Source organism: Simochromis diagramma, unplaced genomic scaffold, assembly GCF_900408965.1.
Source record: "Simochromis diagramma unplaced genomic scaffold, fSimDia1.1 OVJJ01000343.1, whole genome shotgun sequence".
NCBI classification, from domain to species: domain Eukaryota; kingdom Metazoa; phylum Chordata; class Actinopteri; order Cichliformes; family Cichlidae; genus Simochromis; species Simochromis diagramma.
In genome coordinates, this window is record NW_024386831.1 from 4,928,802 (window position 1) to 4,954,302 (window position 25,501).

At 39.1% G+C, this 25,501-nt stretch overlaps 1 protein-coding gene across 14 annotated transcripts in view; it reads left to right on the forward strand.

Moving 5' to 3' along the window:
* Positions 1-3,494: 3,494 nt before the first annotated feature.
* obsl1b (obscurin like cytoskeletal adaptor 1b) overlaps positions 3,495-25,501 on the forward strand; it is a 39,303-nt gene continuing 17,296 nt past the window's right edge. Inside the window, exons 1-21 of one of the 14 annotated variants that reach the window (XM_040027620.1) lie at positions 3,495-3,891; positions 5,353-5,401; positions 5,535-6,634; positions 9,752-10,021; positions 10,923-11,183; positions 11,289-11,600; positions 11,712-11,978; positions 12,294-12,569; positions 12,760-13,035; positions 13,273-13,548; positions 13,854-14,129; positions 14,457-14,738; positions 14,880-15,152; positions 15,257-15,331; positions 15,993-17,366; positions 17,803-18,078; positions 20,432-20,707; positions 21,372-21,650; positions 21,816-22,091; positions 22,356-22,631; positions 24,795-25,055. In XM_040027620.1, coding sequence (XP_039883554.1) covers positions 5,620-6,634; positions 9,752-10,021; positions 10,923-11,183; positions 11,289-11,600; positions 11,712-11,978; positions 12,294-12,569; positions 12,760-13,035; positions 13,273-13,548; positions 13,854-14,129; positions 14,457-14,738; positions 14,880-15,152; positions 15,257-15,331; positions 15,993-17,366; positions 17,803-18,078; positions 20,432-20,707; positions 21,372-21,650; positions 21,816-22,091; positions 22,356-22,631; positions 24,795-25,055 — 6,877 coding nt within the window. In that variant the 5' untranslated portion in view covers positions 3,495-3,891; positions 5,353-5,401; positions 5,535-5,619. The remainder of the gene's footprint in view (positions 3,892-5,352; positions 5,402-5,534; positions 6,635-9,751; positions 10,022-10,922; positions 11,184-11,288; positions 11,601-11,711; positions 11,979-12,293; positions 12,570-12,759; positions 13,036-13,272; positions 13,549-13,853; positions 14,130-14,456; positions 14,739-14,879; positions 15,153-15,256; positions 15,332-15,992; positions 17,367-17,802; positions 18,079-20,431; positions 20,708-21,371; positions 21,651-21,815; positions 22,092-22,355; positions 22,632-24,794; positions 25,056-25,501) is intronic. The other 13 variants (XM_040027624.1, XM_040027623.1, XM_040027622.1 and 10 more) reach the window with 13 other exon arrangements.

Genomic DNA, 25,501 nt, shown 5'->3' on the forward strand with positions numbered 1-25,501 from the left:
CTACATTATCTGAGTTGATCCCATATCTGTTATTGTATTATTGAGAGACTAAATTTGAAAGCGTCAGACATCGACAGTACGATGTGAGCAAAACAAAACTGCAGGACAAGTGAGATGATTATGTGCAAATATACACACAAATTCACTGCTCTTACTGCACACACATGAACTCGCCTTCATATGCAGTGGTGTATAGATTGATGGATTACAAGTGGAAGTGTTGCTCATTGACTGGCTTAATTGGCTTACAAAATAGGAACATCATACTCATCATGAGACACACTGTTATTTTTAACAGAGAACTTTTATACCTTCTCTTCCTTTTTATTTTTAAGTTTGTCATTAATTAAGCAACGTGGACGTCAAACATTCAGCACTGATTAGGACACACATGTAAAAACAGGCAGCACAGGACAATGGAAGCCAAAGCACACATACTGAAAACAGCACGTATCCCAGGGTAGGTAAAATATTAAATAACAAACAATAACTGTATGTATGGAAACAAAATGAACACTGAAGGGTATGCCTCCTTTGATTGTGCAATATCCACCCTGTGCAATCATTGTTCTTCAGCTGTGAACAACTTTACAGTAAATAATGATACAAGCACACACACACACACACACACACACATACACAAACACTGCAGCCCTTACTGTAGCCAACAATAGATTGAAAAATCGCTATGTAAGTCTTCTAACAGATTAAAAAATAATCGTAACGGAGTTATATTAAAAATCATGATAGTTGGGGACCTAGCCTTTGGATTGGCAGACTTAACATGTCTCGGGTTTTACCTTGAAAGGTTTGTATGTTGTGAGCTGTGTTGAGTCATGTTGCACTTACACAAAATGACCAGCAGAGGATGAAATTGGTTTTCTTTTGAAAACCTGCAAATGCAACATTTGAACATTGTCCATTATCATTTTATTGTGCACTGCACTGCTGGGTGTGTTGTGCTTATTATTTAAATGTGATATAACACAACACTGCACTGTCTGTGTCTCTGCTAGGTTCTTTGGTCTGAAGGAACAATAACAGCATCATTACGTAAATATTTTGTTGCAATCTGAAAAATCCCCATAGATTTTATGAGGCTTAAGATCCAAAGCACGCTGTTTATTGATGCATGTTAATGCTGCCAATATATGCAGAGGTAGCAAGATGCACAAATGCATGTCTTTTTTTTTTTTTTTTTTTTTACTAAATCATTAATTTATTGTTTCATTTTGTTTATTGTTTTGTTATTAAGTGAACGTGAAATCACAGGAAAAGGCACTGGATTCAGCCCTGTAAGACCAACTATTAAAATCTGCTGCATTAGTCTGCAGACCTTCAGGCTGCTGTCTGAACATGTCCACAGCTCTGTGGGTGTCTCCTCATATTCCTGTTAAGGGAAAACAACACAAAATGATCTGTTAAATGCTGTCTTTTAGAAACACTTTACGGAAAGACGGGTAGTCCTTTTTCCACAAAACAATCATAAATAATATTACTTGCTTTTTTCAAGTTGTTTTGTTGGGGTTTTGTTTCTTTTATTAAGCCTTATACATAAAATAATAAAATGATCAAGCAGTCTGAACTATGCTACTATCTCTATGCTACTTACACATTCAGCATCCCTCTCAGCGATTTGCCACCTTATTGTTTGGGAGGGGCTTGTGTGTTGGTGTCACCAGGAGGGGTGGAATAGGCTGCTCATATGAACCGAAGCAGTGTTTTGTTGTTGAACTTCTATGTTAACCACAGCTTCTCCATAACATACATCCTATTTGAACATAAGGGAGTTCATAAGTGCACACGGCACCAGGACATCTTAGGCTGCAAGTTGATGATTGATTTTGTCAATCAACAGATCTGCAGCCGTATGTTCTGGAAACTGGGGAATGACACATCAAAAGGAGTGAGAGGTGTTCATCTGTTCTGGGCACCTCCTAGGGGGCATTCTTGGCACCCCCAAAGGTAATTATTACACCTAAAGGAAAGCATAGGTATCTTTTGGTAGCTAAAAAGATTCTATATTTTAAATCTAAACTTTAAGGAGCAGGAGACTGTCTGTATTAGGCCACATCGAAAAAGAAACTGGGTAAAAAGTCAGTTTTCTTCTGTATTCATGTTGCATACTGGTAGTTTGGTGACGCCAAGGTTCACACTGTGACTCCACAGTAAGAAGTAAAAGACCAAAAAATGCTACACAACTTTGAGCCCATCTACCTGTCATTATATTTTAAATAATGGGTAGCCAGTTTTGCACCTTTTTAAAATGACATATTTTTAACATCACATTAAGGCACAAAAAAGTCATCACACGCTGAAGACTGGTCTCTGTAAGGTACAAAGGAGTACCCTCCGTCAAAAGTAAAACCGCATTACATTAGAGGTAATCTGTCATTACCATTCCAGTAACAATTTAGTATATTTTCTGAGTCTGCAATACAGGAACTGTCCTCACCATGCACAACCTTTAAAGGATTTAAGCTAAAACACAACAAACATTAGAGCTATGTATGTAAGAAAACATTACTTCACAGTTTTATTGATGTTGGACATTTCACTATTTTTATGTTAAATTAAATCATGATGTGGAAAATATCCTTTACATTTTATAATGTATTAATTTGAACTGTTACTCAATCATGGGCGCAAATTGTTTCATAACTAGCTTCAGAGGTCTGAGTTATATCACATTACTCCCAACAGCTGAAATCTGGGAAGGAGGGAGTGTGAGCAGTGGAGCAGCTAAACAGCTGAAGGGACACTGTAGCCCACGTTAAGGAAAGATCTCATAATCACAGAACAGCCTTACACGCTGAAAAACTCCAGCACGCATGTCATACAATGCCTGCTTTTACCACAAGGTATCGGATCAAATACAGGCTATTGGCTACTATGGAAGAACAGACAGGTTAAATTGCACTAACAGTTGATTATCCATATAACACAAGAACTTCTCAGGAACAGCTCAAAGAAGAAAACAAAGAGCCCAAGGCTTTGACCAGATTAGCTCCAGTCTGAGCAAGCATTTGTGAGATGTGCCAGGAGAAGCCAGATCGAGGAAGGCCCCACCCTACAACCAATGTAGGTGCCAGACATTACAGGACACCCCCAGAGGTCTTGTGTCTATGGCTCAGTTAATCTCCACTATCTTAGTAGCAGGAGGCGGACCTAAGCAACATTACATGGGTGGTTTTATTATCTATTGGCTGGTTGTTGCCTTGAGTCGTTTGCATATTGCACAATAACAACAGACTAAAAGCTGAAACTTTATGAGACCAACTTAATCGTATTAACAAATAATTCGTGCCTTAAAAAGTGTCATCTGAAAGAAAAAAGGTTAATATGAAGAGTTTAATGATGATAAACATTAAAACTTAAAAAGCTTGCTGTTCTCTTAATGACTTTAGATTGCAAAACCTCAAGTAAGCTAAGCAGTTTGCCCTGCATTGGCCACCTTACTATCTTTAGCCCCTGCTGGCAAATGAGTGGAAGTGCCTTACTTATCTTCACTGCTGTCATCGAGGCAGCCAGTATTTTTAGGGGACAGCAGCAGCTGCAAAAGCATTTAACAGTATTCCATGAACAATGACACTTGGGGTGTCGAGGGCCTGAACAACACAGAGATTGGGGGACCGCTCTGTTGTAGTTAAACAGGAAGCTCCCGTGGATGCTTATGTTTCGTTTTCTGCCTGTTCTACTGGACAAAAGTCAAGAAAAATGTACTGCCGTAAAACTTGGGACCTTTGAGGACAGCATGTGGTAGCATGTTTCTGAATCTGAAGTCAACTTGGGACATTACTCAGCCTTCAGGAGACGGGCGGCCTCTTAACTCGGACGGAGATTGCAAATGCGGAATGTATGTTGACGGTTGTTCCTGGCGACTGAAGCGAGGTAGGTCATGTGAGGGGTACACAGCACAGCTTCACAAGGGGCAGAGGTCATTCCAATTAAATCAGACAAGTAAACACAGGGGTTAATGTCCTCTTTAAACCTCCACAGGGAATATTTAACTAATAATGCAATCTCTAAACTGTCTGCGTGAAATTTTATGCAATGTATGAAATGTAAACATCTGAAATTATTCAGCCGTTCCAAGAAAACGTGCATCTTTTTCATCAGTTTTCAGTTATTCAAGGGTTTAAAATCATTTATTTATATTGTAGTTTTTTTATTTTTGGAAAATGGTAAAGAGTATAAAACAGTATTATTCAGTTTTGCATCAGTTAACTGTGGGCTAAGTTTACAAAATCAGTAACAACAGTATTTTATGGTAATTATGATAAAAATTATGTAAAATCTATCATTGAAAACCTTTTTTAAAAAATTTGATTTGATTTGATTTCTTGACACTGAAAAATGGATCCATAGGCACAAAGTTGCAATTACGGGTGGATAGTGATAACATTTTAGCCATGACAATGCCATGATCAATTCTCCTTTTAAGATCAAAATTTTCATTGATTTGTGGAAACAAGTAGAATATGAGTAAAAAAAAGAGCAGGCCTACACAGATGATCAGTGTCACCTTAACTGTTTAATTATCTTTGATTTTTTTTTTTCCTTTTTTGAGTACAGAGAAGGTTGAAAGTCACTCAAGTGTGCAAAAACTCCTGTCCAATGAGCATGACTTCATGGTTTTGCAATGTGGAACTGTCAGGAAAACATGTCAGCAGTGATTAAAGAAACTGATAAACCCGAGGGAAAATATTCCTGAACAATTAAAAATAAATATATTCTATAGATGTTATATTCCAATAAATATATTAGTATTTAGTACTAAATACATTTTTATAGCAATAAAATTAAATACAATTTAAAAATTGAAGCTGTCGTGAACTATTACTAACTTTTATATAAAAACTGGTTCCTAGGATTGGCTAAGTGATACTGATTCAGGATTACGATTAAAAAAAAAACTGTGACATTTAAAGAAAGTATTGTCCAACAGCGCTGCCAACAAAAGGTGTGAAGGAGGCTCACCACATTTTGACAGCAAGGCCTCTTGGGTGGGGAGACTGTGATTTCGGCTGGTGTTTGTGTGAGCACGCGGGTTTCTGAGCTGTCTTTGTGATACCTGACACACACTCCCTCACAGGTCTTTATTTAGGCTGTACTATATTAAGCACTTTCCCATTGAAATACAGCACCAGCTGTACTGGCTATGTGTTGTGGCTGCAATTGCAGTCGAACTAGGCTGGTCCCGCTCTCACTGTTAACATGTGATTTTCTCTCATGCAGACAGCCCTAATTAAATTATCCCTAATAATCATACCATGAGTTTGTGCTGAAATGCATGCACTTAAAGTGGGAGGCGGCTGAGTGCTTTAATGTGTGTTTGAATCTATTCCAAAGGGTTCATTTCCTATGGGAAAATGGAAGAATAATTACATACCACAGACAGGTATTTAAGGCTGAGTCACCTTTATAATTTAGAAAAACAAATTTAATCTCTAGTCTTTTTCATTTTTCAATGTTATACAGCATGCCTAAGCTGATTGTTTTGAAAGTAAATAATTTTTCGTTTCTTCTTGTAGAAACCTGCAGTGTGGAAGTAGGTTGGTCTTGCACCAGTGAATAGCCACTTACTGCTCTCCTAAACTGCTTAAGTAAAAAGCAACAATGGATGTCTTTGGTGGTGCGCCACGTTTCTTAGCCTACCCGAGACCTGTAGTGGTACAAAGCGGCACTGATGCAGTGCTTAAGTGTCAGATTGGTGGTGATCCAAGGCCTGCCGTTATCTGGGAGCGAAGCAATGAAAAGATTGACCCACAAGGACGATATAGGGTCTTTGAGGATGGCAATGTTTACAATCTCATCATCTCAGCTGTCACAACTGAGGATAGTGGACAGTACATATGCAAAGCAAAAAATAGCATTGGGGAAACCTATGCAGCTGCCACACTGAAGGTGGAAGGTGAAGCGCAAGAGATGGAGCTGCGGGAGGAAAATAAGCCACTATTCCTCATCAAGCCCCTCTCCACTCGTGTCGGTCGTGGGGAAGATGCTGTCTTCTCTTGTAAGCTTTGGGGAAACCCAAAGCCAGAGGTTATCTGGGAAAAAGACGGTAGAAGACTCAATGAAATATTTGAAAGCACACATTTCAGTGTAGGCTACCAGGATGGTGGATGGTTCCAGCTCAAGATCTTTAAGACCCGTGCTCCTGATGGTGGTGTATACACATGCAAGGCAAGAAATGAATTTGGGGAAGCGCTAGCAGGAGCTGTGTTGCTTGTTGATGCAGGTCCAGGACATGAAGAAGAAGGAAATCGCAACGGCTACATAAATGGCCACTGGAAAGTCCATCAGGGAAAACAAAGGAGTGGCAGGCAACTGCCAAACCGCCTAAAAGACTACAGCATGACCAAGTCAACAAAAGTAAAAATGTTTGCTGTGACAGAGGGCAAACATGCCAAATTCCGTTGCTTTGTGACTGGTAAACCCAAACCAGAAATAATTTGGAGGAAAGATGGTAGACTCATACTGTCTGGAAGGCGTTATTTGTTATATGAGGACAGAGAAGGCTACTTCACACTTAAAGTTCTTTATTGTAAGCAAAAGGATAACGGAGTTTATGTTTGCGCTGCATCAAATACTGCTGGGCAAACCCTCAGTGCTGTACACCTTTCTGTCAAGGGTAAGTCAAGATCACTTTCAGTGCCAACTTTTATTTATATAAAAAAAGGTATGTGAAAGTACAGTACTGTGTCAGTCTGGAGCCACCCTTCACTTATTTATATTTTGCTTACAAGGAGCCAGAAGTTGTTGTAATTTGTTTAAAGTGACCTCGAGCAATAGTTTTCCAGGATTTCTGAAGGTTATTCAAAGCTTTTCTCTTCTTTCCCTCATTTTAAGACCAGTCCCCTTGTACCTGGCCATTTTCACAACACTTTTTTTTTTGATTGTTAAGCCACTTAACACTGACCTATGTCTCATTCAAGCAAAAAAAAAAAAAAAAAGTCAGCTAACTCAAGGGATGAACCAGTCTTAAATTGTGTTTTAGGCATGGTTACAGTAACTGCAACATGTCACAAAAATGTACATATTTTGCTCTAATTTCTTTAATTGAATCTATTATAAATTTTTATAAAAATATCACAGTTTAACAATGTGATGAAATAGTATTTTTGTACCAATAAGGTGATTTCCAAAGAGTTATTAGCTAAAAACTTGTCATATCTTGACATCGTGTGCAGTGTGTCCTGAAAAAAATTAGGAAACTGGACAAGTGGAGGACAAAAGAATAAATAGCAGGTCTAAAAACTATCTGCTATAGTCATGTCCCTAAAAACAAGACAAAATCCACCAAAAGCCTGACTCAGGATCTAACAGACAAATCTGGCCATTCAGTTGATCTCAATAAGTCTTTCATAGTGAAGGGAACAGGAAGAGGTCATATGGAGTTATTTAAATGTGAAACTTTTGGTTCATCGTGTTTAACGAAGGTCAGAGAGAGCAACAACAGTGAATGTCTACAGCCATCTGTAAAACAAAGTGGGGCTGGAGCTGTATTTTAGCCAGCGGTGTTGGAGATCTTGCCAAAACTGATGGAATTAGGAAAGCATTTTGCTTGAATGAAATCCCATCTGGAAACTGTGGTAGTAGCTTCATTCCATTGGGAACAAATTGTCAGTGGAACACTGACAGTCATGGATTGGCCTCATCAGAGCCTGGATCTCAACATTATTGAAGTTGGGTGGGATCATCTTGACAAAGAACATAGCATAGCAAGCAGTCATCCAAAGATATGATGGAGTATTAGGGACAAGTTAAGAAAAAAATATCATTGATCATTTTAATAATAAAGTCTAAATTTCAAGATTAACTCTTTTTTCAAACTACCATAGTATTTTGACTTTGAGAAAAAAGTCTGCCACGTTTGCTATACCCTCTACAAAAAGCCTTGTTTAGATGAGTTAGTGAAACAAACCAATCAGCTGTCTTGTGATACAACACCTTTAACATACACTGACACACACTCTTTATTGCACAAGGGTGCAACCATTGATAACCTTGCATCTGTCCACTGCCAGCCATTTCATTTTGTGCAAATTCACTCTTTCAAGTTTGAGTGTTTTTCTGTCTGTCAAGATGCAACTTTCTGCAACATCTTCATTATACTTATCACCACACTGTGTTTATGTGCTAAAAGAGAAAGCATATCCTGGCTTTGTACTAAAACAGATTCTGAAGTACAGTTTCACGAACCTTAAGGGTTAGTGGGTATACAAAGGGTATAGTAACCATGGCAGCTTGTCTTGAAACAACAACGGTAATCTCTACATTTAAACTTTTTACTCGAAATTGACTTTTTTCATGAAATAGAATTATGATGTTAATCTCAAAATGTCAACTTTAGTCTCAAAATGCTCTATGAAGTTTTTTTCTTTTCTTAACATGTCCCTAATACTCCTTTGTAACAAGATGAGTTTTGAATGTTCTTCAAAATCCCCGGAGAACTATTCCTGAAAACTAGGTAAAGAAATTACAAGAGAGCTGTGCAAGAGTTCATGCAATCTTTATGGTTGGACTTTCTTAAAGAATATAGGTGATCATATCAAATACTGACTTTCAAGCATTTCACACTGTTCTGTTGTCTTGTATACTGTATTTCCATGTATGTTTGCACATGTGTCAATAAATCAGTAAACCTATTTTTGTAACAAAATATAAAGAAATGAGGGGTGGCTTAAGACAATATTGTGCATCTCAGACTGCAAATGCAGATACAGCCACAGCCTGTGGTGCCTTTTTTACTGAGTAATGGAGGGAGTAGAGAGTGGGGTGTTCTTGGATCAAATTTCTATCCATTTGATGCTAGGATGATGTCAGTGAGATAAAGAGGTACTTTGAGACCATATACTGGGGTAGGGCCAAAAAGGCATGGCAAAAGTATATATATATATATATATATATATATATATATATAGGGAGAGAGAGCTAGATATTGCCCCTGCAAACAATCAGCAATCAGATCATCCCTGGTCCACTGGCAGTTGAAGGAAATGTATTAATGATCTGAAACTGGACCCAAGTGATACCTAAACAGGCAATGTTCATTAGCTTGAGGAAGAGTTACGCAGCGGTAGGATGTCTGCAAAGTTACTTAGCCTGTGAAGGGTCCAGGACTCGGTGTCCATGTGATTGAAATCTTCGGGAAGGGGATCTTATTTCTCACATGGCCCAAAGAAGTCCAACCTCAAGTATTGTACTGTATCAGCTGGAGAGAAAAAATAGAACTGAGATAGAGTTAATGGTTAGTGGTGGCTAAGAAGAAATTTTAAATGGAAGATGGTTTGTATAGCTGTGTGTGTAACTGGCCTTGTTAAAACATTAGTAAGATAAGGTAATGATGAGCTTTGCACACACACGCCACTAAATACAGTCCACATTCTTTTGTTTACAACTGTCTGGTACTGTCTGATGGTGTCAGTTACAAACACTTTATTCTCTATCTAACACCCCAGTGTGTTAATGGCCTTCCCATTCCTCAGCTAAATAAGCCACTTGTCTCATGATTTTGCTCATCTTGTTTGCTTATCTGGAATTTACTGCCAAATATATTCCAATTTACAGTGTTTACTACAAGGGCACATGTAGTCTGAGCTTTTGCTAGATCACCTCGCTTCAAGAATTTATATTGAATTACTAAGTTCATTGGATAGATCAAATAAAATTTGAATATTTTACATTTAGCACTATGAGAGATATCATATTGGCTCAAACTGTTGCTCTTCTACTTCTTTGGTCCCAGAGCCGCCTGTGCGGTTCAAGCAGCCTCTCATTGATCTTGAAGTGTGGGAGCGGGATTTGGCTGTTCTCGAGTGTGAAGTTCCAGAGGACTCAGTTCCCATCACATGGTATCTGGAGGATAGACGACTGCAACCAGGGGCCAAATATGGAATGGAGGAGTGGGGAACGAAACGACGACTGACAATTCGTGACATCGGAGTTGATGATGATGGGATTTACCTCTGCGAGATGCCTGATGGGGGCAGAAGCATTGCAGAGGTAGCTGTAAAAGGTAAATTAGAGCTACTTTATATCGGATCCTATTTCAAAAATAACACAATGCAAAAATGTGCAACGATTTCATATGCAGACTAAGCAATATAATTACTATTTCTTTAGGTGGTGAAGGTGGTGTGTTTGTCAGTTTTTTCCTGGTTTAAAGTATTTGCAGAAAACACATTATCTCAGATTTGTTTCTAGGACTGCCTTAGGGTTTGTTGTTCCTGCAGTGAAAACATTGACTCTCAGTACAAATCCTGTGAAATTAAAAAATAAAGTGCTCATTATTCTCAGCAAGAAGAAAGAAAAGCCCTCAGAGAACATTGTTTTTCCTCGGCTGTGCACATGACACCTCCAGTTGAAACACAGACTAGCTTGTCAGAGTCTCTAAAGGAGATCTCAAAATAAAAAAAACCACCTATGTGACTTGCAATATCAAGACTCTTTAGCATGTAAAAAAGTAAAAACCTGTCCTGGCTAAACTACAAAGGACAGATCTTCACAAAAATGAATGCATAGGTGTTAAACATTAGTTTTGTAACCAAGTTAAACCAGGTGCTTTACAAAAGCAGTGCAATACAAAAACAGATGCCTGCAGACACAGGTCTTTAGTAGCTAACATTTTTTGAGGTAGAATTTGAGGCACACAGCAAACGTTATTGGTGCCAGATCAAAAACTGTGACCTGCAAAGAAGGCACTGGGAAACGATTTTGTCCTCTTGATGAGATCAGCTGCAAAGTTTGCATGTTTAACATATACAGTGACAAACTGTTCTGAATTACAAACCTGTGACAGCTGTGAACAACCCTAAATTGGATAAGCAGTTATGGAAACGGATGGATGTTTGCTACTAACTATTAAGAATTCTTGCACTGTGAGTGTCGTATTAACTCTCTTGGGTGTTTCTTTGCAGGCACAATTTTGCGGAAGCTTCCAAGAAAAGTGGATGTCTTGGAAGGTGAAAATGCTGCCTTTTGTGTTGAAGTAGAAAAAGAAGAGATGGATATACATTGGTACAAAGATGGCTTAGAGCTGCGTGAAACCCATCAGACCATTATTAAATCCTTTGGTCGAACTCACATCCTGGTTTTCGTCAACACAATGCCCCAAGACTCTGGCCTCGTGACTTTCCTTGTCGGCAGATCCAAGACTTCCTCTCAGCTAAGAGTGAAATGTAGGGCCCTTTGAAAATTACAGTGCCTTAGATACAATATTTGTCGCAAAACTTGATCAATTTTCGAAGCAACATTGGTGCATGATGACTTTTTTCTGGTTTCAGCGGCCAGACATTGTCCACCTAGTTGTCCAGTGGCTGTGCAGATCAACACAGAGCGTGCTAATGCAGCTCTTCTCTCATGGGTTCCTGCTCAGGACTCACGAAAGAATCCTCCCTCTGGATATGTGCTTGAACGGCAAGAGGTGGGCACTGGTTCGCAAGAATGGCTTCAGTGTCTGACCACTGATTCTGCAACTTCTGTGGAGATCCTTGGTGACAGTGTTCCATGTGAGGCGGATTACCGCTTTCGTATTTGCAGCGTCAACAAATATGGGAAAAGCAATAATGTTGAATTCCCTAAAACTGTTCACTTAGGTAACGTTTATTTTACTACAACTGCACTAAATCAATACCACTTGCTGTATTTCTCAATTAATCACAACAGGATACTTTTGCTATATGATTAAACACAATTTTATTTTCCAGTTCCTGTGGCCAGAATACAAGCTCCCTTACAGGATGCCTTGGTGCCAGAGGGGCAAGACGCTCTCTTCTCTATTGAGCTTTCTGCTTCAGTTATTGGTACATGGTTCTTAAATGGGACTCAGCTTCAGGAAGATGAGCGGTATTCCATGCGTCGGTCACGAGCACACCAATCTCTCCGCATTCGAGGAGTACGCGATACAGATAATGGAGCTGAGATTACATTCATTGCCTATGGCATCCGTGATTCTGCAGCACTTTACATTCAAGGTATGTCTGGAACATTTAGAAAAATGAAGAAGAATTTGTAGGCTGGGTGGCGTATTACTTTCCTCAAATGTCTGCAGAAATGCATTCTGATGGATTTTGTATTACAAGAAAACAATTACCAATGAGCCACCATGTAGTCTTCTGCTTAAAACCTGAACTTGGACAGCCCGCCAGAGGCAGTCGTCCAATTGCAATTGTAGAGGGCTGTATGTGAGCAAGCACACCTGTCAGTGTCTCACCCCAAAAAACCCATCCCTGTGAACACGTACCTTTTATTACACTCAGTGTTTTCCTTGTGTTTTCTAAAATTTGCAGCTCCTCTTGTCAAGTTTTTCCCATTGTCAGAGATGGATCGAAATAAATTTGTAGAAATTGGGAATCCCATTGTGCTCTACTGTGAGGTATCAGACCCTGCAGCTCTGGTGCACTGGTACAAGAACGGGGTGGAATTAAGATCTGTGGAAGGTCTTCATATCCAATCAGAGGGCACCATGAGACGAATTGTCATCCAGTCAGCAGAGTTATCACATTCAGGAGTCTACTGCTGTGATGCCATTGATGATGTCATCAGGTTCAATGTGGAAGTAGAGGGTGAGTAGAACAAGTTTCTTACATTGCGTTTTTTTGTTTTGTTTTTTGTTTTACAGAGACTAACCCTCTTCATTGTGACTTGTACCAAACATCTTTTTTATGTAAAAAATGCATGCTGTCTTCCTTTGAATCATCTGATTTATTTTTTTTTACCACTTACCAATCCATTAAAATATCTAAATATCCATAGCCCCACCTGTGAGGTTTTCAGCACTCCCAGATGCTGAGAGGAACAAAACCATCCAAACAGGCTGCCCAATTGTTTTACAATGTGAGCTTTCAGATCCATCTGCCCAGGTGCACTGGTACAAAGATGGGTCAAAACTCCATTCTCAAAGTGGGATAGATATCATATCCGATGGCTTGATGAGGAATCTGATTATCCATTCAGCAGAAGTTTCACACTCTGGCTTGTACTGCTGCAAGACAAAGGGTGACACCATCACTTTCAATGTGGACATCAAAGGTGATTTGTTTTAAGTGATGTGAAACATTAACGAGCTCCTACTCAGCAAAGCAACTAACTCTAATGACATTCTTGTATGTTGTCTGTTGCCTTTCATCTTAGAAGTGCTTAAGTGTGCGCTACCTTTTTTCAGTGTATTACAGCATGTTAGAAGTGGTCAGTAGATAGATTATGATAAAAAATCTAAGTGGCATGAGGTTGATTTAAGGTTGACATCAAATCTAAACATATCTATAGCTCCACCTATGAAGTTCTCAGCTATTCCTGAAGATATGAGGATCAAGTCGATTGAAGCAGGCTGCCCCGTTGTGCTACAGTGTGTGGTGTCGGATCCCGAGGCCCATGTGCTGTGGTGCAAGGACGAAATACAGCTCATTTCAAGCTCTGGATTAGAAATCCACTCAGTGGGCAACACAAGGACATTAGTTATTCAGTCTGCAGAGCTGAGCCATTCTGGTGTGTACAGATGCACCACACAGGATGATACCGTGGCGTTTCAAGTGGAGATCAAAGGTGACTTTACGCTTCTTATCTTTGCGTTCATTTTGTAACCCCACCCCCCCTCTTCATAGATGCCACTAATAATCCCTGCTTCTACTATGTGGTTTGAAGGAGTGTTTCGTGCACATAACTTTAAAGAGCAGTTAACTCACTAGGTGATTACTATTTATATACATTGGTTTTGCGACTCCTGCGGCTCTCTGTGAATTATAAGTCTCCAAAGCCCTTTTCATCTTCTGCTCAGCAGTTACATTTTTGTAAGGTATCCATTTCCATGGCCTTGATTTTATTTAGCTGTCCTGCATTCCCAATGCTAGCTATACCAGTGACGAACTCTACTATCTTTGATGTTGAGAGAACCAAGTCACTCGAAGTGGGCAAACCTTTGGAGCTGGAATGTGAGGTTGCAGACTCTACTGTGCCTGCCTGCTGGTATAAAGATGGTAAAAAGCTCATCCCACAGAATGGTTGGGATATACAGAGTAATGGCACATCAAGGAAACTCATTATCCCATCTGCTGAGCTCTTGCACTCAGGGCTATACAGCTGTGAAACTTCTGATGACACTATCCACTTCACTGTGGATGCTAAAGGTGATTTGTTTTTACAATTAAATTGTTTTACTTTTGGATCTAATTCTAAAGCTTTCTGGAGACTAGATATGACTAACATTATATGATATGCGTTTCTGTGTGTCTGTGTTAAAGTGGTGCTTTGTGTGAAGTTGTAACTGTCCATGGTAAAATCAATGTGTACTGACTAAATGAAAAAAGCATAACCCTTGAAAATGCATTTCTCGTTGAATTTGAGATGGCAGATTACTTCCCAGTTTTGGGGAAGTTAAACTTATTGCCCTTTTCTTCATAGTATGAATATGTTCCATTAAGTCCATAGTCATAATATTAATCATTAATCTTTAGCTCCAACGTTGCCATTGTCGCCTTCGCTGGAGGTTGTGGAGACACAGTTTCTTGAAGCAACGTACCCCCCCGCTGAACCACCCTGTGAATCCTCAGACCCTGCTTTCCAGGTGTCAAAGCAGAGGGATACAGAACCTGATACACAGCCTGACAGAGAGCCTGAGTTTGAAAATGGAAGCATCAAGAACACCCTTGTTATTGAACCAACTCATCCTGCAAACTCTGGAGCATACTATTGTGCAACAGCAGATGATGTTGCCAAATTAATAGTAAAAAATCAAGGTGATTATACCTTTTCTGCAAATGTGGTTTCTGCTTCAGCTGTACTAACTCTTTGTGCAGCTTCTAGTAACATTTCTATATAAACATATAATGTATCAGTTTCTCTTTAAAGTCAGTTTCCCCCCCAATGATTGTTTGTAGTGCCACTTCCAACATATCTACTTGACCCTGATGACGAGAAGGCCAACTCTGCTGAACCACACTGCTCAATTGTTCAGCAATTTGAGATTTCAGATCCCGTTGCCAAAGCCTGTTGGTACAAAGATGGAACCCAGATCTACCCCAAAAGGGAAACTGACAGTGAATCCCAGAGAAGTAGCCAAATCTTTCCCCTCCAGTTACAATATGCCTCTGGTGATGTGAAGTTTGGCTGTGAAACAGCTCATGATGTACAGTTAAATGAGGACATAAAAGGTGGTTCCCCTCATTGTACCTGCACAATTAAGAATCAAGAAATAAGTTACATATGTAACGCTATCACCCAGCTCATTGTTTTCTCTTTGGCTTTGTCCAAACAGCAGAGCAGTGTCACTATCGTGATGAGATTGGTGAGATAGCTGATGCATCTACCCAATACACAGTGGATGGCAAAGGTGATTTGATATTTCAACATCAATCATCCATTTTAACCAAGCACATAAATGCCACTAACAATAGTGGTGTATTTTATTGTTAGCCCAATCATCTGAGGCATCTGTAAATCTTTTTTCCTTTAGAAAATTGCTCTGTGTCACATTGTCATCACTGGTTTCAGGTCATTTCCTGCTGTTTTTGCCTCTTAAATGGTTGATTAGTAGCTGTGTAGCTGCTTCTCATACTAACATATACGTTGTGTTTGTCACTTCATTCTTCATTTTAACAGTCATCTTTGCTTGTAACAAGCAACTTACCACTCTTAAAGTCCATCTTATGTCTTATTCATCACCAGATCCTCTCATTCACATTGCTGCCCTGAACGTCTCCCCGTTGCAATGACAACGAACTCTTGTCAAAGACAACAAAATTAATGTACCATAGGTTTTTATGGTGCTACTGTACAGATTTTTGGTATGAGAATATTAGGAGTCAGTTGAAGGAAGACATATTGGAGCTCACTTTCAGACCAAACCTGGTCGATCTTCTTGTTTGTCTTTGCAATGGATAATCCCATAACTCCATGCTAACCCACACTGATGTAAAATTCTGTTATAAGAAGAAGTATTGAGACCATCAACCACTGAAAACCTTTCTCTGTGTACATCACAATGCTTATAGCTACATCGCCAAGGCTCTCTTCTGACCAAGAGAAGAGCAAGTCCACAGAGGAGGCTTATCCTGTTGAAGTTATCCGGGTGTCCTCAAAATACAATTCTGGGATCTCCGGTGGCAAGGCTGGAGATACTGAGACATGTGAAGACCATTCCAGTCATACACCAACTTCTCAGTCAGCATATGAATATATGTTTGACTGCGCTGCATCTAAACAGCTGAACGAACTCTATGATGGTCAACAAATGGAAAAAGCCGAATGTCCACTGTACCATGACTCTGTAAACCCAATAACAACTCAGTCTGACACACACCATCACACTACACAGCTCAAAGATACACAAGGTGAGGAATTCATTTACTATGTACAGCATACGGAAGCCCCATCTGAAGAACCTGACAATTCTTTGCAGACAGCCGTTCTGACAGATGAGTTTTGCAAGTTTTTGCAAATTGCAACTGTTCAGTCAGAGGAATCCACTTCCAAGAATCTAACTTTCCAATCAGAGGAGCTACATAGTTTAGGACAGACACCATCTGTCCAGTCAGAGCTAGGCAGCCTTCTACAGAATTCAGCTACAACATCAGAGCACAATACTGACACCTTACAGATTTCAATCAAATCAGACAGGATCTCTGAGTCTTTCAAAACTGCAACTCCACAGCCAGATGATCTGATTGAATCCATAATCTCTGAAAGTTACAAATCAGAGGAGCCCTTTAAATCCTTACAGACTGTAGCTGTCAAATCAGAGGAACCATTTAAGTCATTGCAGACTGCAGATGTCCAATCAGAAGGGGCCTTTAATTCCATGCAGATCCCACCTGTCCTTTCAGAGAAGCCTTGTGACCATTTACAAACTGAAACAGTCTATTCAGAGGGGCCCTATAACTCTTTATGGACTGCAACTGACCAATCAGAGGAGTTCAACAGACTCCTACAGAAATCTGCTGATCTTTCAGAGGGGCTCAGTGACTTCCCTAAAACAGCATCCCTTCAATCATTGGATTTTTCTAACCTTAAAGAGGTAAAAACTTTCCAACAAGAGCCATACGACTTGCAGCAGTCTGCATATGTCAAATTGGATCATCCCGATAATACAGGACAAGCAGTCTCTAACGATTTGGAAGTGCTGTCCCTGCCAAGTCAGAAAGCAACAGTCCCCGCAGAGTTTTATCGCACCCTGGAGACTACGGAAGAACAAGTAGACATCACATTTAACTCTGGGAAAAGACATTTGACCAACTATGCAGAGCCTTGCAATATCAAGCAGACAGCAACGGTAGAATCAGAAGAGCTCTACCTCTCAGGGACACATGATGGTTACTGGAGTGACAGTGTCACTGCATATAAGGTGGCTGTTGAAGGTGATTTAAATGGTTAGCATTACCAAGCAAAAAATGAACGGGCACAATGATTGAGATTGCCTTTGTTTTGCAATCCTTTACATTTTGGCAATCTCTATAACTACTCACTTGACTTTATTTACACTAAAAGTACTTCAGTAGTTGAATTTGAGCTTGGGTGGTCTGGGAGGAACATTCAAAATAGAGCAAAGAGTAAATACATTAGCTTCAAATCCTAACTTGAATGCCCAGGTATCTCAAGTCTAACCAAAGACACATCTTGTTATATTACTAATAAACGAGGACATATTTTTATTATGACTTATTTTAACTCTCAAGGTTTATTGGCATGACTAATCTTGATGTTAGAATTTGATTTGCTCTTTCCTTTTGTTTTTAAAGCTTCATTTCTGTTGTAGTCAGTAATAGTGATGCAATTTTCTCTTGGTGTTACCTCAAACATCCCCAGCTCCGCCTGTGAGAATTACAAGACTTTGTGAGGCTGAAAGGAACAAGTCTGTTGAAGGTGGTGAACCCCTAACGCTGCAGTGTGAGATATCAGATCCTAATGGTGAAGTTACTTGGTACAAGGACGGAATAAAACTTCTTGAAGCAGCTGGGCAGGACATGCTGGCAGATGGTTCTATAAGAACACTGACTTTCCGATCTGCGACACTGTCTCATGCAGGGATTTACAGCTGCAAGACAACAGATGATGCAGTGCAGTTTCATGTGGATGTTAAAGGTGACAAAAGATGTTTTCACCTGTTATGCAATTAGATTTTAGTGGAGGTTATTTGCATACAAATAAGTTTGCTTTACTCACAAAACGCAAGCTTTCTTTTTAGTTTTCTGGAAAAATATAATTACCATAAAGTAGACAGATTTAACAGTTTCTCTGATTGGAAAAAAAAAATCAAGACACTTTAATATAGTTAAATACAAAACCTCAACTGATTGAAAAACTTCACTTTACTGTAATCATTTGCAATCTGCACAAAATGAGTTCTTGGACTATGTTAATTTAAAAGAAAAATAAGTATAAGTACAATAAGTACAATCCAAATATTTAAATTACATTTAACTAGTAACCACTGTCATGTGCTTTCATGACTTCACTCTATGATGTCTGAGTCCATGAATCACAGAGACTGAAACTACAGCTACCTGTGTGGTGCACTCTGGGAGTTCTGCTGGGATGAAATTTTTTGTAGGCCAGCCTTGAAGTACGGCCCTGGATCCCTTAATTAAAAAGTCAATTGGATTTCTCCAAATGCTTTTGGATTGTCACAGAAAATAAGCTCTTAGTAAAATAAAAATTCATGACACATTTGTTCAGCAGGATAATCTCCGCAAATGAATTCCAACTGTATGATTTCTGAAGTGTAAGTACAATCTCAAAGAACTACACCATGGTCACATGACTTCTTAACACCAGTAAGCTACTGTGTCTGATGTTTTTATTTTGAATATGCTGTGACAGCTTCTACAGTCACATTTAGCCACTTGTTCGCAAATGGTTTCCTCAAAATTGACAAGTGGGGTAATTTCTTGCATATTCTATGTTGCACAACAAAACATTAACATGTCTGCAGGTTGTGTTAATCGTGCTAATCCTAGGCTTATTTTTGACAACACTGCTCAGGGGACATTAAGGCTCTGTCCAAGTTAGTACTAGTTTGTAGCATACTCCATTGAAGATAACGAATGAGAGTTTTCAAACACTGTGCCATGCTCTATTTTATCTTTAAATCAAAATGAAAGAACTAGGCACTGTCTACAATTAGCTAAAGTTGCCCTAGAAAGACAGTGCGGCTTAATCTGATTTTTGACTTATTATCCAAGAGGAAGTTAAGTGTTTTGCAAAATCTTTAATTTGCCAAGCACTCAGGTAGCACACAGTCTGCGTTCTTTTGTAGAGAAATACCCTTGGTTGGCTGAACTAAAACAATTCAGTAGAATGACACAAGTAACATAGCAAAGACTGCAGCAATGAGCCTGGCTAACTTGCAAGTCTACTTCTAATATCAAGCAGTCTTGGAGGCTGAGATCATTTTCTTACAGTGTTACAAATGATGTCTACATGTTTACCAAGCTTCTGACATGCAGTAAATACACTGTATAATACAATGTATAATGTGAGAAGGATTGTGGGTTGTTAGGGATTTAATTGCTGAGGTTCTTAAATTTAACTTACTAGAACAGTATTATTACAACTTAGGTGAGAACATGGACAAAAAAGTCCTTTGAGAGTATTTTAGTGTTCAAGGAGAGCAAGTTAAAAAAAGGTCTTTGGGAAAAATATATATTCTTGATTGGGGCTAATGGAAACAACTGTAGCTTTAATAGGGGTGCATTACGGCTCTCTGTGGGACATCACTGACATGTGAACTGACCAAACATGCCCAAAGATTCAGTATATTAACCCTATCATTAAGTCATAATATCCAATTAATGAAATCCTTGTCCCTGCCAAGACAGTATACAGAAGCACACAGCCTTGATGCAGGCAAAGGTATTTTGACCCAAATGTCTTAGATGTCTTCACAGTTGTGTCAAAATAAATCTGAATTGCTTTGTCAGGTACCCAGGGTTTCATTAGTACACTCACTCTTTGCTTGACTAAGTAAGGTGACTGAACATTGGAAGAATTCCAACTTTCCAGCCTCCTACTGTAAAGGCAGGAATTTTCTTAAGGCTAAATCATCTTCTATACTCATACTGTAGGTACTGGCCGAATGTGTAAAACAAAAAATGACTTTCAACCATTTGTAAACATAAACCTTTGCTAATTAAGTATACTTTATCATACATTTGCTGTCACTGCAGAACCACCTCAGTTGTGTTTTTGTTTTTTTTTAAATTAATGCGATAACTTTCTTACAAGACTGACTGTTAATATTAATAAAATGTTTGGTAGACCAGGTTTACTAAATGTATCTAGCTGAATCTTTCCTTACAAATACAAATTTGAAAAATTTTAACGTAGTTTATTGATTTTATTGGAAAGCTTCAGTTTTAGGGCTTTGCTTTGCTTCTTTTGGTCCATTACAGTACATGTTTTATTGACCAGTTCTATCTTACATTCAATCCTGTAGCTCCACCTCTGACATTTTCAGAAATGTCTGAGGTTGACCAGAAAATGACGGTCATAGCAGGCTATCCCATTGCTCTACAATGTGAACTGTCAGACCCCACTGGACAAGTCAGTTGGTACAAGGATGGAACAAAGCTCCTACCTCAGAGTGGAGTAGACATCCAGTCAGAGGGAAATTTGAGGAGTCTAGTTGTCTCATCAGCCGAGCGGGCTCACACGGGTGTATACCGTTGCGAATCAAAGGATGATGACATCCAGTTCACTGTGGATGTAAAAGGTGATGCTCAAAAAACTCTGCAGCGCTTTCATTGTCTTGCATTGCCACTAACAGGTTAACAGCAGGTGATTTAGTCACGTTTTTGTAGTGACCTAACAGAAAATTGTTCATTTTCCGGCCTTCCTAATACACTACTCATGCCACGTTAAAAAGCAGAGGCCAAATGTAAGTAATTTTTTTATGTGACTTTAAAGAAAAACTACTCCCCGTCACACCTATTCATGATGACCCCTTTTTTAACACTTTAATAAGAGTAGAATGAAAGAATATAGGACATCGTCACACTAAACATCTCATTAAAAATGTGGTGTCATAATGCAGCTTCTGATTAAGCATATCCGATATATAAAGAAAGCTGTGCGTCTACTTTATTCTTTTTAATGTCACTAACCATATGCACTTCTTGTGCCATAAACACTCTTATGTCTAACCTGTACTTTTTGTTGGTTTCATATTGATCGTTGCTCTTCTAGACACTCTAGATGTCTTTGAGTTCTTGTTTATGTTGTTTTGTCAAAAGCACCTTGTTCTTAAAGACCTGTGTCAGTTGTCTGCTGCTTTGGTTGAATTTAAGTTCCTACACATTTCTAACTGCATAAAGTGTAGTTTTAATATTTAAAGACACTTTATTAAGACAATCTTTTGCAATTTTAAAAACCTACAGCCCTACCTGTGAAGTTCTCAGAGCTTCAAGAGAATGACCGGAACAAGTCCGTCGAAGAAGGCGCTCCCATTGTCCTGAGATGCGAACTCTCTCATGATCCCTCTGCTCATGTCGACTGGTATAAAGACGGGGTAAAAGTTCTGCCACAAAACAATGTGGAAGTACAGTCAGATGGACTGACAAGGACACTGCTCATCCCATCAGCTGGAAGCGCGCATGCTGGTACCTATGAATGTTCAACAAAAGATGACACTGTGACTTTTAAAGTGGATGTAAAAGGTGATTTATTTCTATCGTTGTCGTCTTATGGTTCTTATTCTCTGTTGTGAGTGGCTGAAACATACTTTGATTTGAATGATCATGGGAAAATGGTATGACTGGCTGGACTGTGTTTTGCCTACCACAAGCATCTTACCCAGTACCCTTGTTATTCTCCTCTTTTAGGCCGATCGTCACAGATCATGCCACTCCCACTGTCAGAAAAATACAAGCTGATTGCAGCTGGTTGTCCGATTATCCTCCAGTGTGAGGTCTCAGACCCTGTTGCCCAGGTTTCCTGGTTTAAAGAGGATTTGGAGCTATTCTGCAAAACTGGGCTTGATATGAAAAGAGATGGCAACTTCAGAAAATTGATGATTCCTTCTGCTAAAGTCTCTGACTCTGGTCTCTACAGCTGTAAATTTGCAGATGACATTGCGACATTCCATGTGGACGTCGAAGGTGATTTTCTTACATTCCCTTTCAGTTAAAGAGTTTGCAAGTGTGAGTTTGGGGCATTTTAGCATGGCCATAGTTACCATAGCTACCCTTAAACTTGGCACTTCTTTTTATTCATGCAGTTGAAAACACCTTGTGAAAAACCAAGTCTAATCCTAGCTGTGCTAAATTAATCAAACCCAAAAAGTCTTATTTTCACACTGCTTGTTAAATGATGCTCTGTCAGCTTAACAGCAGTCCTCTGCAAATCTTTTAATACCCCCCCAGCTACTCCTGTGAGGTTTTCAGCGATTCCAGAGGTTGCGAGAAACAAATTTGTTGAAGCAGGCTGCCCAATTAAGCTGCAGTGTGAAGTCTCAGAGCCAACTGCCCAAGTCTATTGGAACAAAGATGGAGAACAGCTACTTCCAGAGAGTGAATATGAAATCCAAGCTAAAGAAACACTGAGAGCACTGGTCATTCAGTCAGCAGAAGTCAGACACTCTGGGATGTACAGCTGTGAGGCCGCAGATGACCATATAGAATTCAAGGTGGATGTTGCAGGTGATCTAAGTATTTTGAGCTTCGTCAGAATTACTAACCATCTATTAATACTTTGCTAGTAGACTAGCTTAGGGAACAATATTTGAATGTATAAGTTAGATGTGTTAATGCTTGATTATGTACTTCGTCTTGTTTATAATGTTGGTGAACATATTTATCCAAATTAAAAATGTAAAATTTGGAGGTTTTGCTATAATTTTGATCACAGATAGGTAATTACTCACTTTTAAAATTTCATCAACCCTGCTTCCAGAACAATGTAACAGAGAAATAACACTTGCAGCTTTTCGGAGAAAAAGAAAAAACAGTTAAAGAGCCAAATTGATTGGCTCTTTAGCTGGTGGAGACCAAAACTGAGATATAAAAAAGAAAAGAAATTTAAATTTAGGCTTTTTCAAGACATAAATGTCTTTGTCTATGTAAATCAGCACAGACTAAGGGCTCAGGAAACTGCTGAAAATGTTGAGAAACATAGGTTGATCAGAAATGAAACCAGATTCAGCAACTAATATAAAATAATATAATCCTCACCTCTAAAGTTTCCAAAAACACAATTTGATCAATTATAATACAGTATATAATACAATTTTGAAAAAACAGATGCCTTGTTTGTCTTTTGACTGCGTTTTACGTTGTTTTGATCTACTGATTAGTTTCATTTTAACTTGCTTTTTACTACAGCTTCAATCAAAAGTTTAAGATCACTTAAAAATGGCAAAAAAAAAATCATCTTTTACATGGTTGGATCAACCAACAAGAAGAAATGAGAGTGAGACAAAACATTTTTTGGAGCATGCAATTTATTGAAAACAACGCTTAAACTAAACAGCCTGTTTCAAAGCTGATCAGAAATTTAGGACCACACCTCCAAAAAAACCCAGTAAAAGAATAAAAAGAATAAAACTTTCTTCCACCTTTCAATGTCCAATGTTTGGTGCTCTCTTGCAAAGTCCAAACGGTCAGCTCTGTGGCGTTCATGGACACGAGGCCACCTCTGTGGTTTTCAGCCTTGTCTGAGGTTGACCAGAAAATGAAAATGATGTCAAGGAGACGTTTTTTTTATTTTTGAAGCCCTTCAGTGTCTGGTGGTTATGGGGCTGCAGTCGGTACCAGTAATGGCCTTAATTTGGGTTGAGGATTGTCCACTTTTTTGATGGACAGCCAACTGGATCCACTGGCTCAGTGCTGGTGAAATTTGGGGGGTTTTCCACTTGACATTTTGGTTCCATAACCCTCAGGATTATTTAAGCTGCAATTGTGCGCTGCAAGAGACACTGCATATGCAGTTCAACAAGCCGACCACGTTCAAAAAGGGAACATTTTTTTGCCTTTGCCATCAGAACGTCATGACAGTGTGACTACCTGACAGAAAATGACAATGAATCCACATTTTTGCACAGATTTGGCCTTTTAAAGGCTTGTGGTCCTAAACTTTTGATCAGCTGTAAAACAGCTACAGTAGTGTTTTCAATAAACTGCATGTTCAAAAAAATGTTTTGTCTCACTCCCATTTCTTGGAACCTTGTTATGATCCAACCATGCAAAATATAATGTTTTGCCATTTTTCAAGTGGTCTTAAACTTTTGTATGTTTGGGACTGTATGTTTAGGCACTGAACACTAATGGTTAGGTTCAGGAAAAGATCTTGGTTTGTAATAAAACCCCTTCTCAAAAGTGGCCATGCGCACTGAGAAATTATGCTTCCCAGTGAGTTTAAATATGGTGCCAATTCATACTTTATGAGTGTCCATATGCTATGACTTTGAAGTAATACCTGTTTATGGGTGGAACCATAAACCCAGTGTGTCACTGCACCAACACCAAAGGACAACTTGTGGGTACCCGATAGATTCCCCTTCTTGACACAACAACAGTATCTGACTCCCTAGGAATGAGACCAGGCATACTACACTATTATTACATACTACATTATAGTGCTATATGTTAAAATAATGGTGTGATTTCACTGTCTGCCAAACAACATTTACACCATTCTGGAGCCAAATATCAGTTAATTAAAATCACTGTTGGCATACCTCACCCTTGACTATAAAAACTGAAGTAAGTTGTACAGTGTAGGATAACAAACACAAATCTGTTCACCATTGCTATCTGGTTACTGTTAATGAATTGAAGATCCTATAGCATGGGTTTGATTCTCAGCTGTTCCAGAGGCTGAGAGGAACGATCCTCTTGAAGCAGGCGGACTGATAAAACCAAAGTGCGAGATCTCACATTCTGCAATCCAGACCTGCTTGAATGAGGATGGAATAAAACTCTTGCCAGAATCGGAACTAAACGTTGATTCAAAGAGCAAAAAGAGGACACTGGTTATGAAACCGGCCACATCTTCATGCTCTGGCGTGTACAATTGTAAAACTGATGATGATTCAGAGTTCAACGATTTCTGTGTGGAGGTGAAAGGTGATATGATCTCTTTTGGCCATGTTTTCTTGGCAAATGTTTTAACTGTTCTGTTTTGTACACCTTCATGACCTCTAATACTTAACAAAACAAAACCTGATCATCATCGTATCCATCGTAGCTGATTTTCTTAAACGTCTAAACGTTTAGCTGCTTTCTGTATACATGCTTTACATTTTAGGACAGCGTCTTCAGTGTCCAGCATGTATTATGATGAACTTTTTTTTCTGCAAACCTGTGTAAATAGTATTTCATGAGTGCACTGCCGCACATATGTTTTTACATCACTTCAAATGTGGCTTAACACCCACCAATGCTTCTGATGTCTGTGAGGAGTTATTACCTTGACAGCAAAGCTTAAAATCAGCATGACTAGGCTGTGAAAACTTGTGCATGAGCATAAATAATGAGATCTAGATTCATCCGAAAACTACTTTTAGTATTTT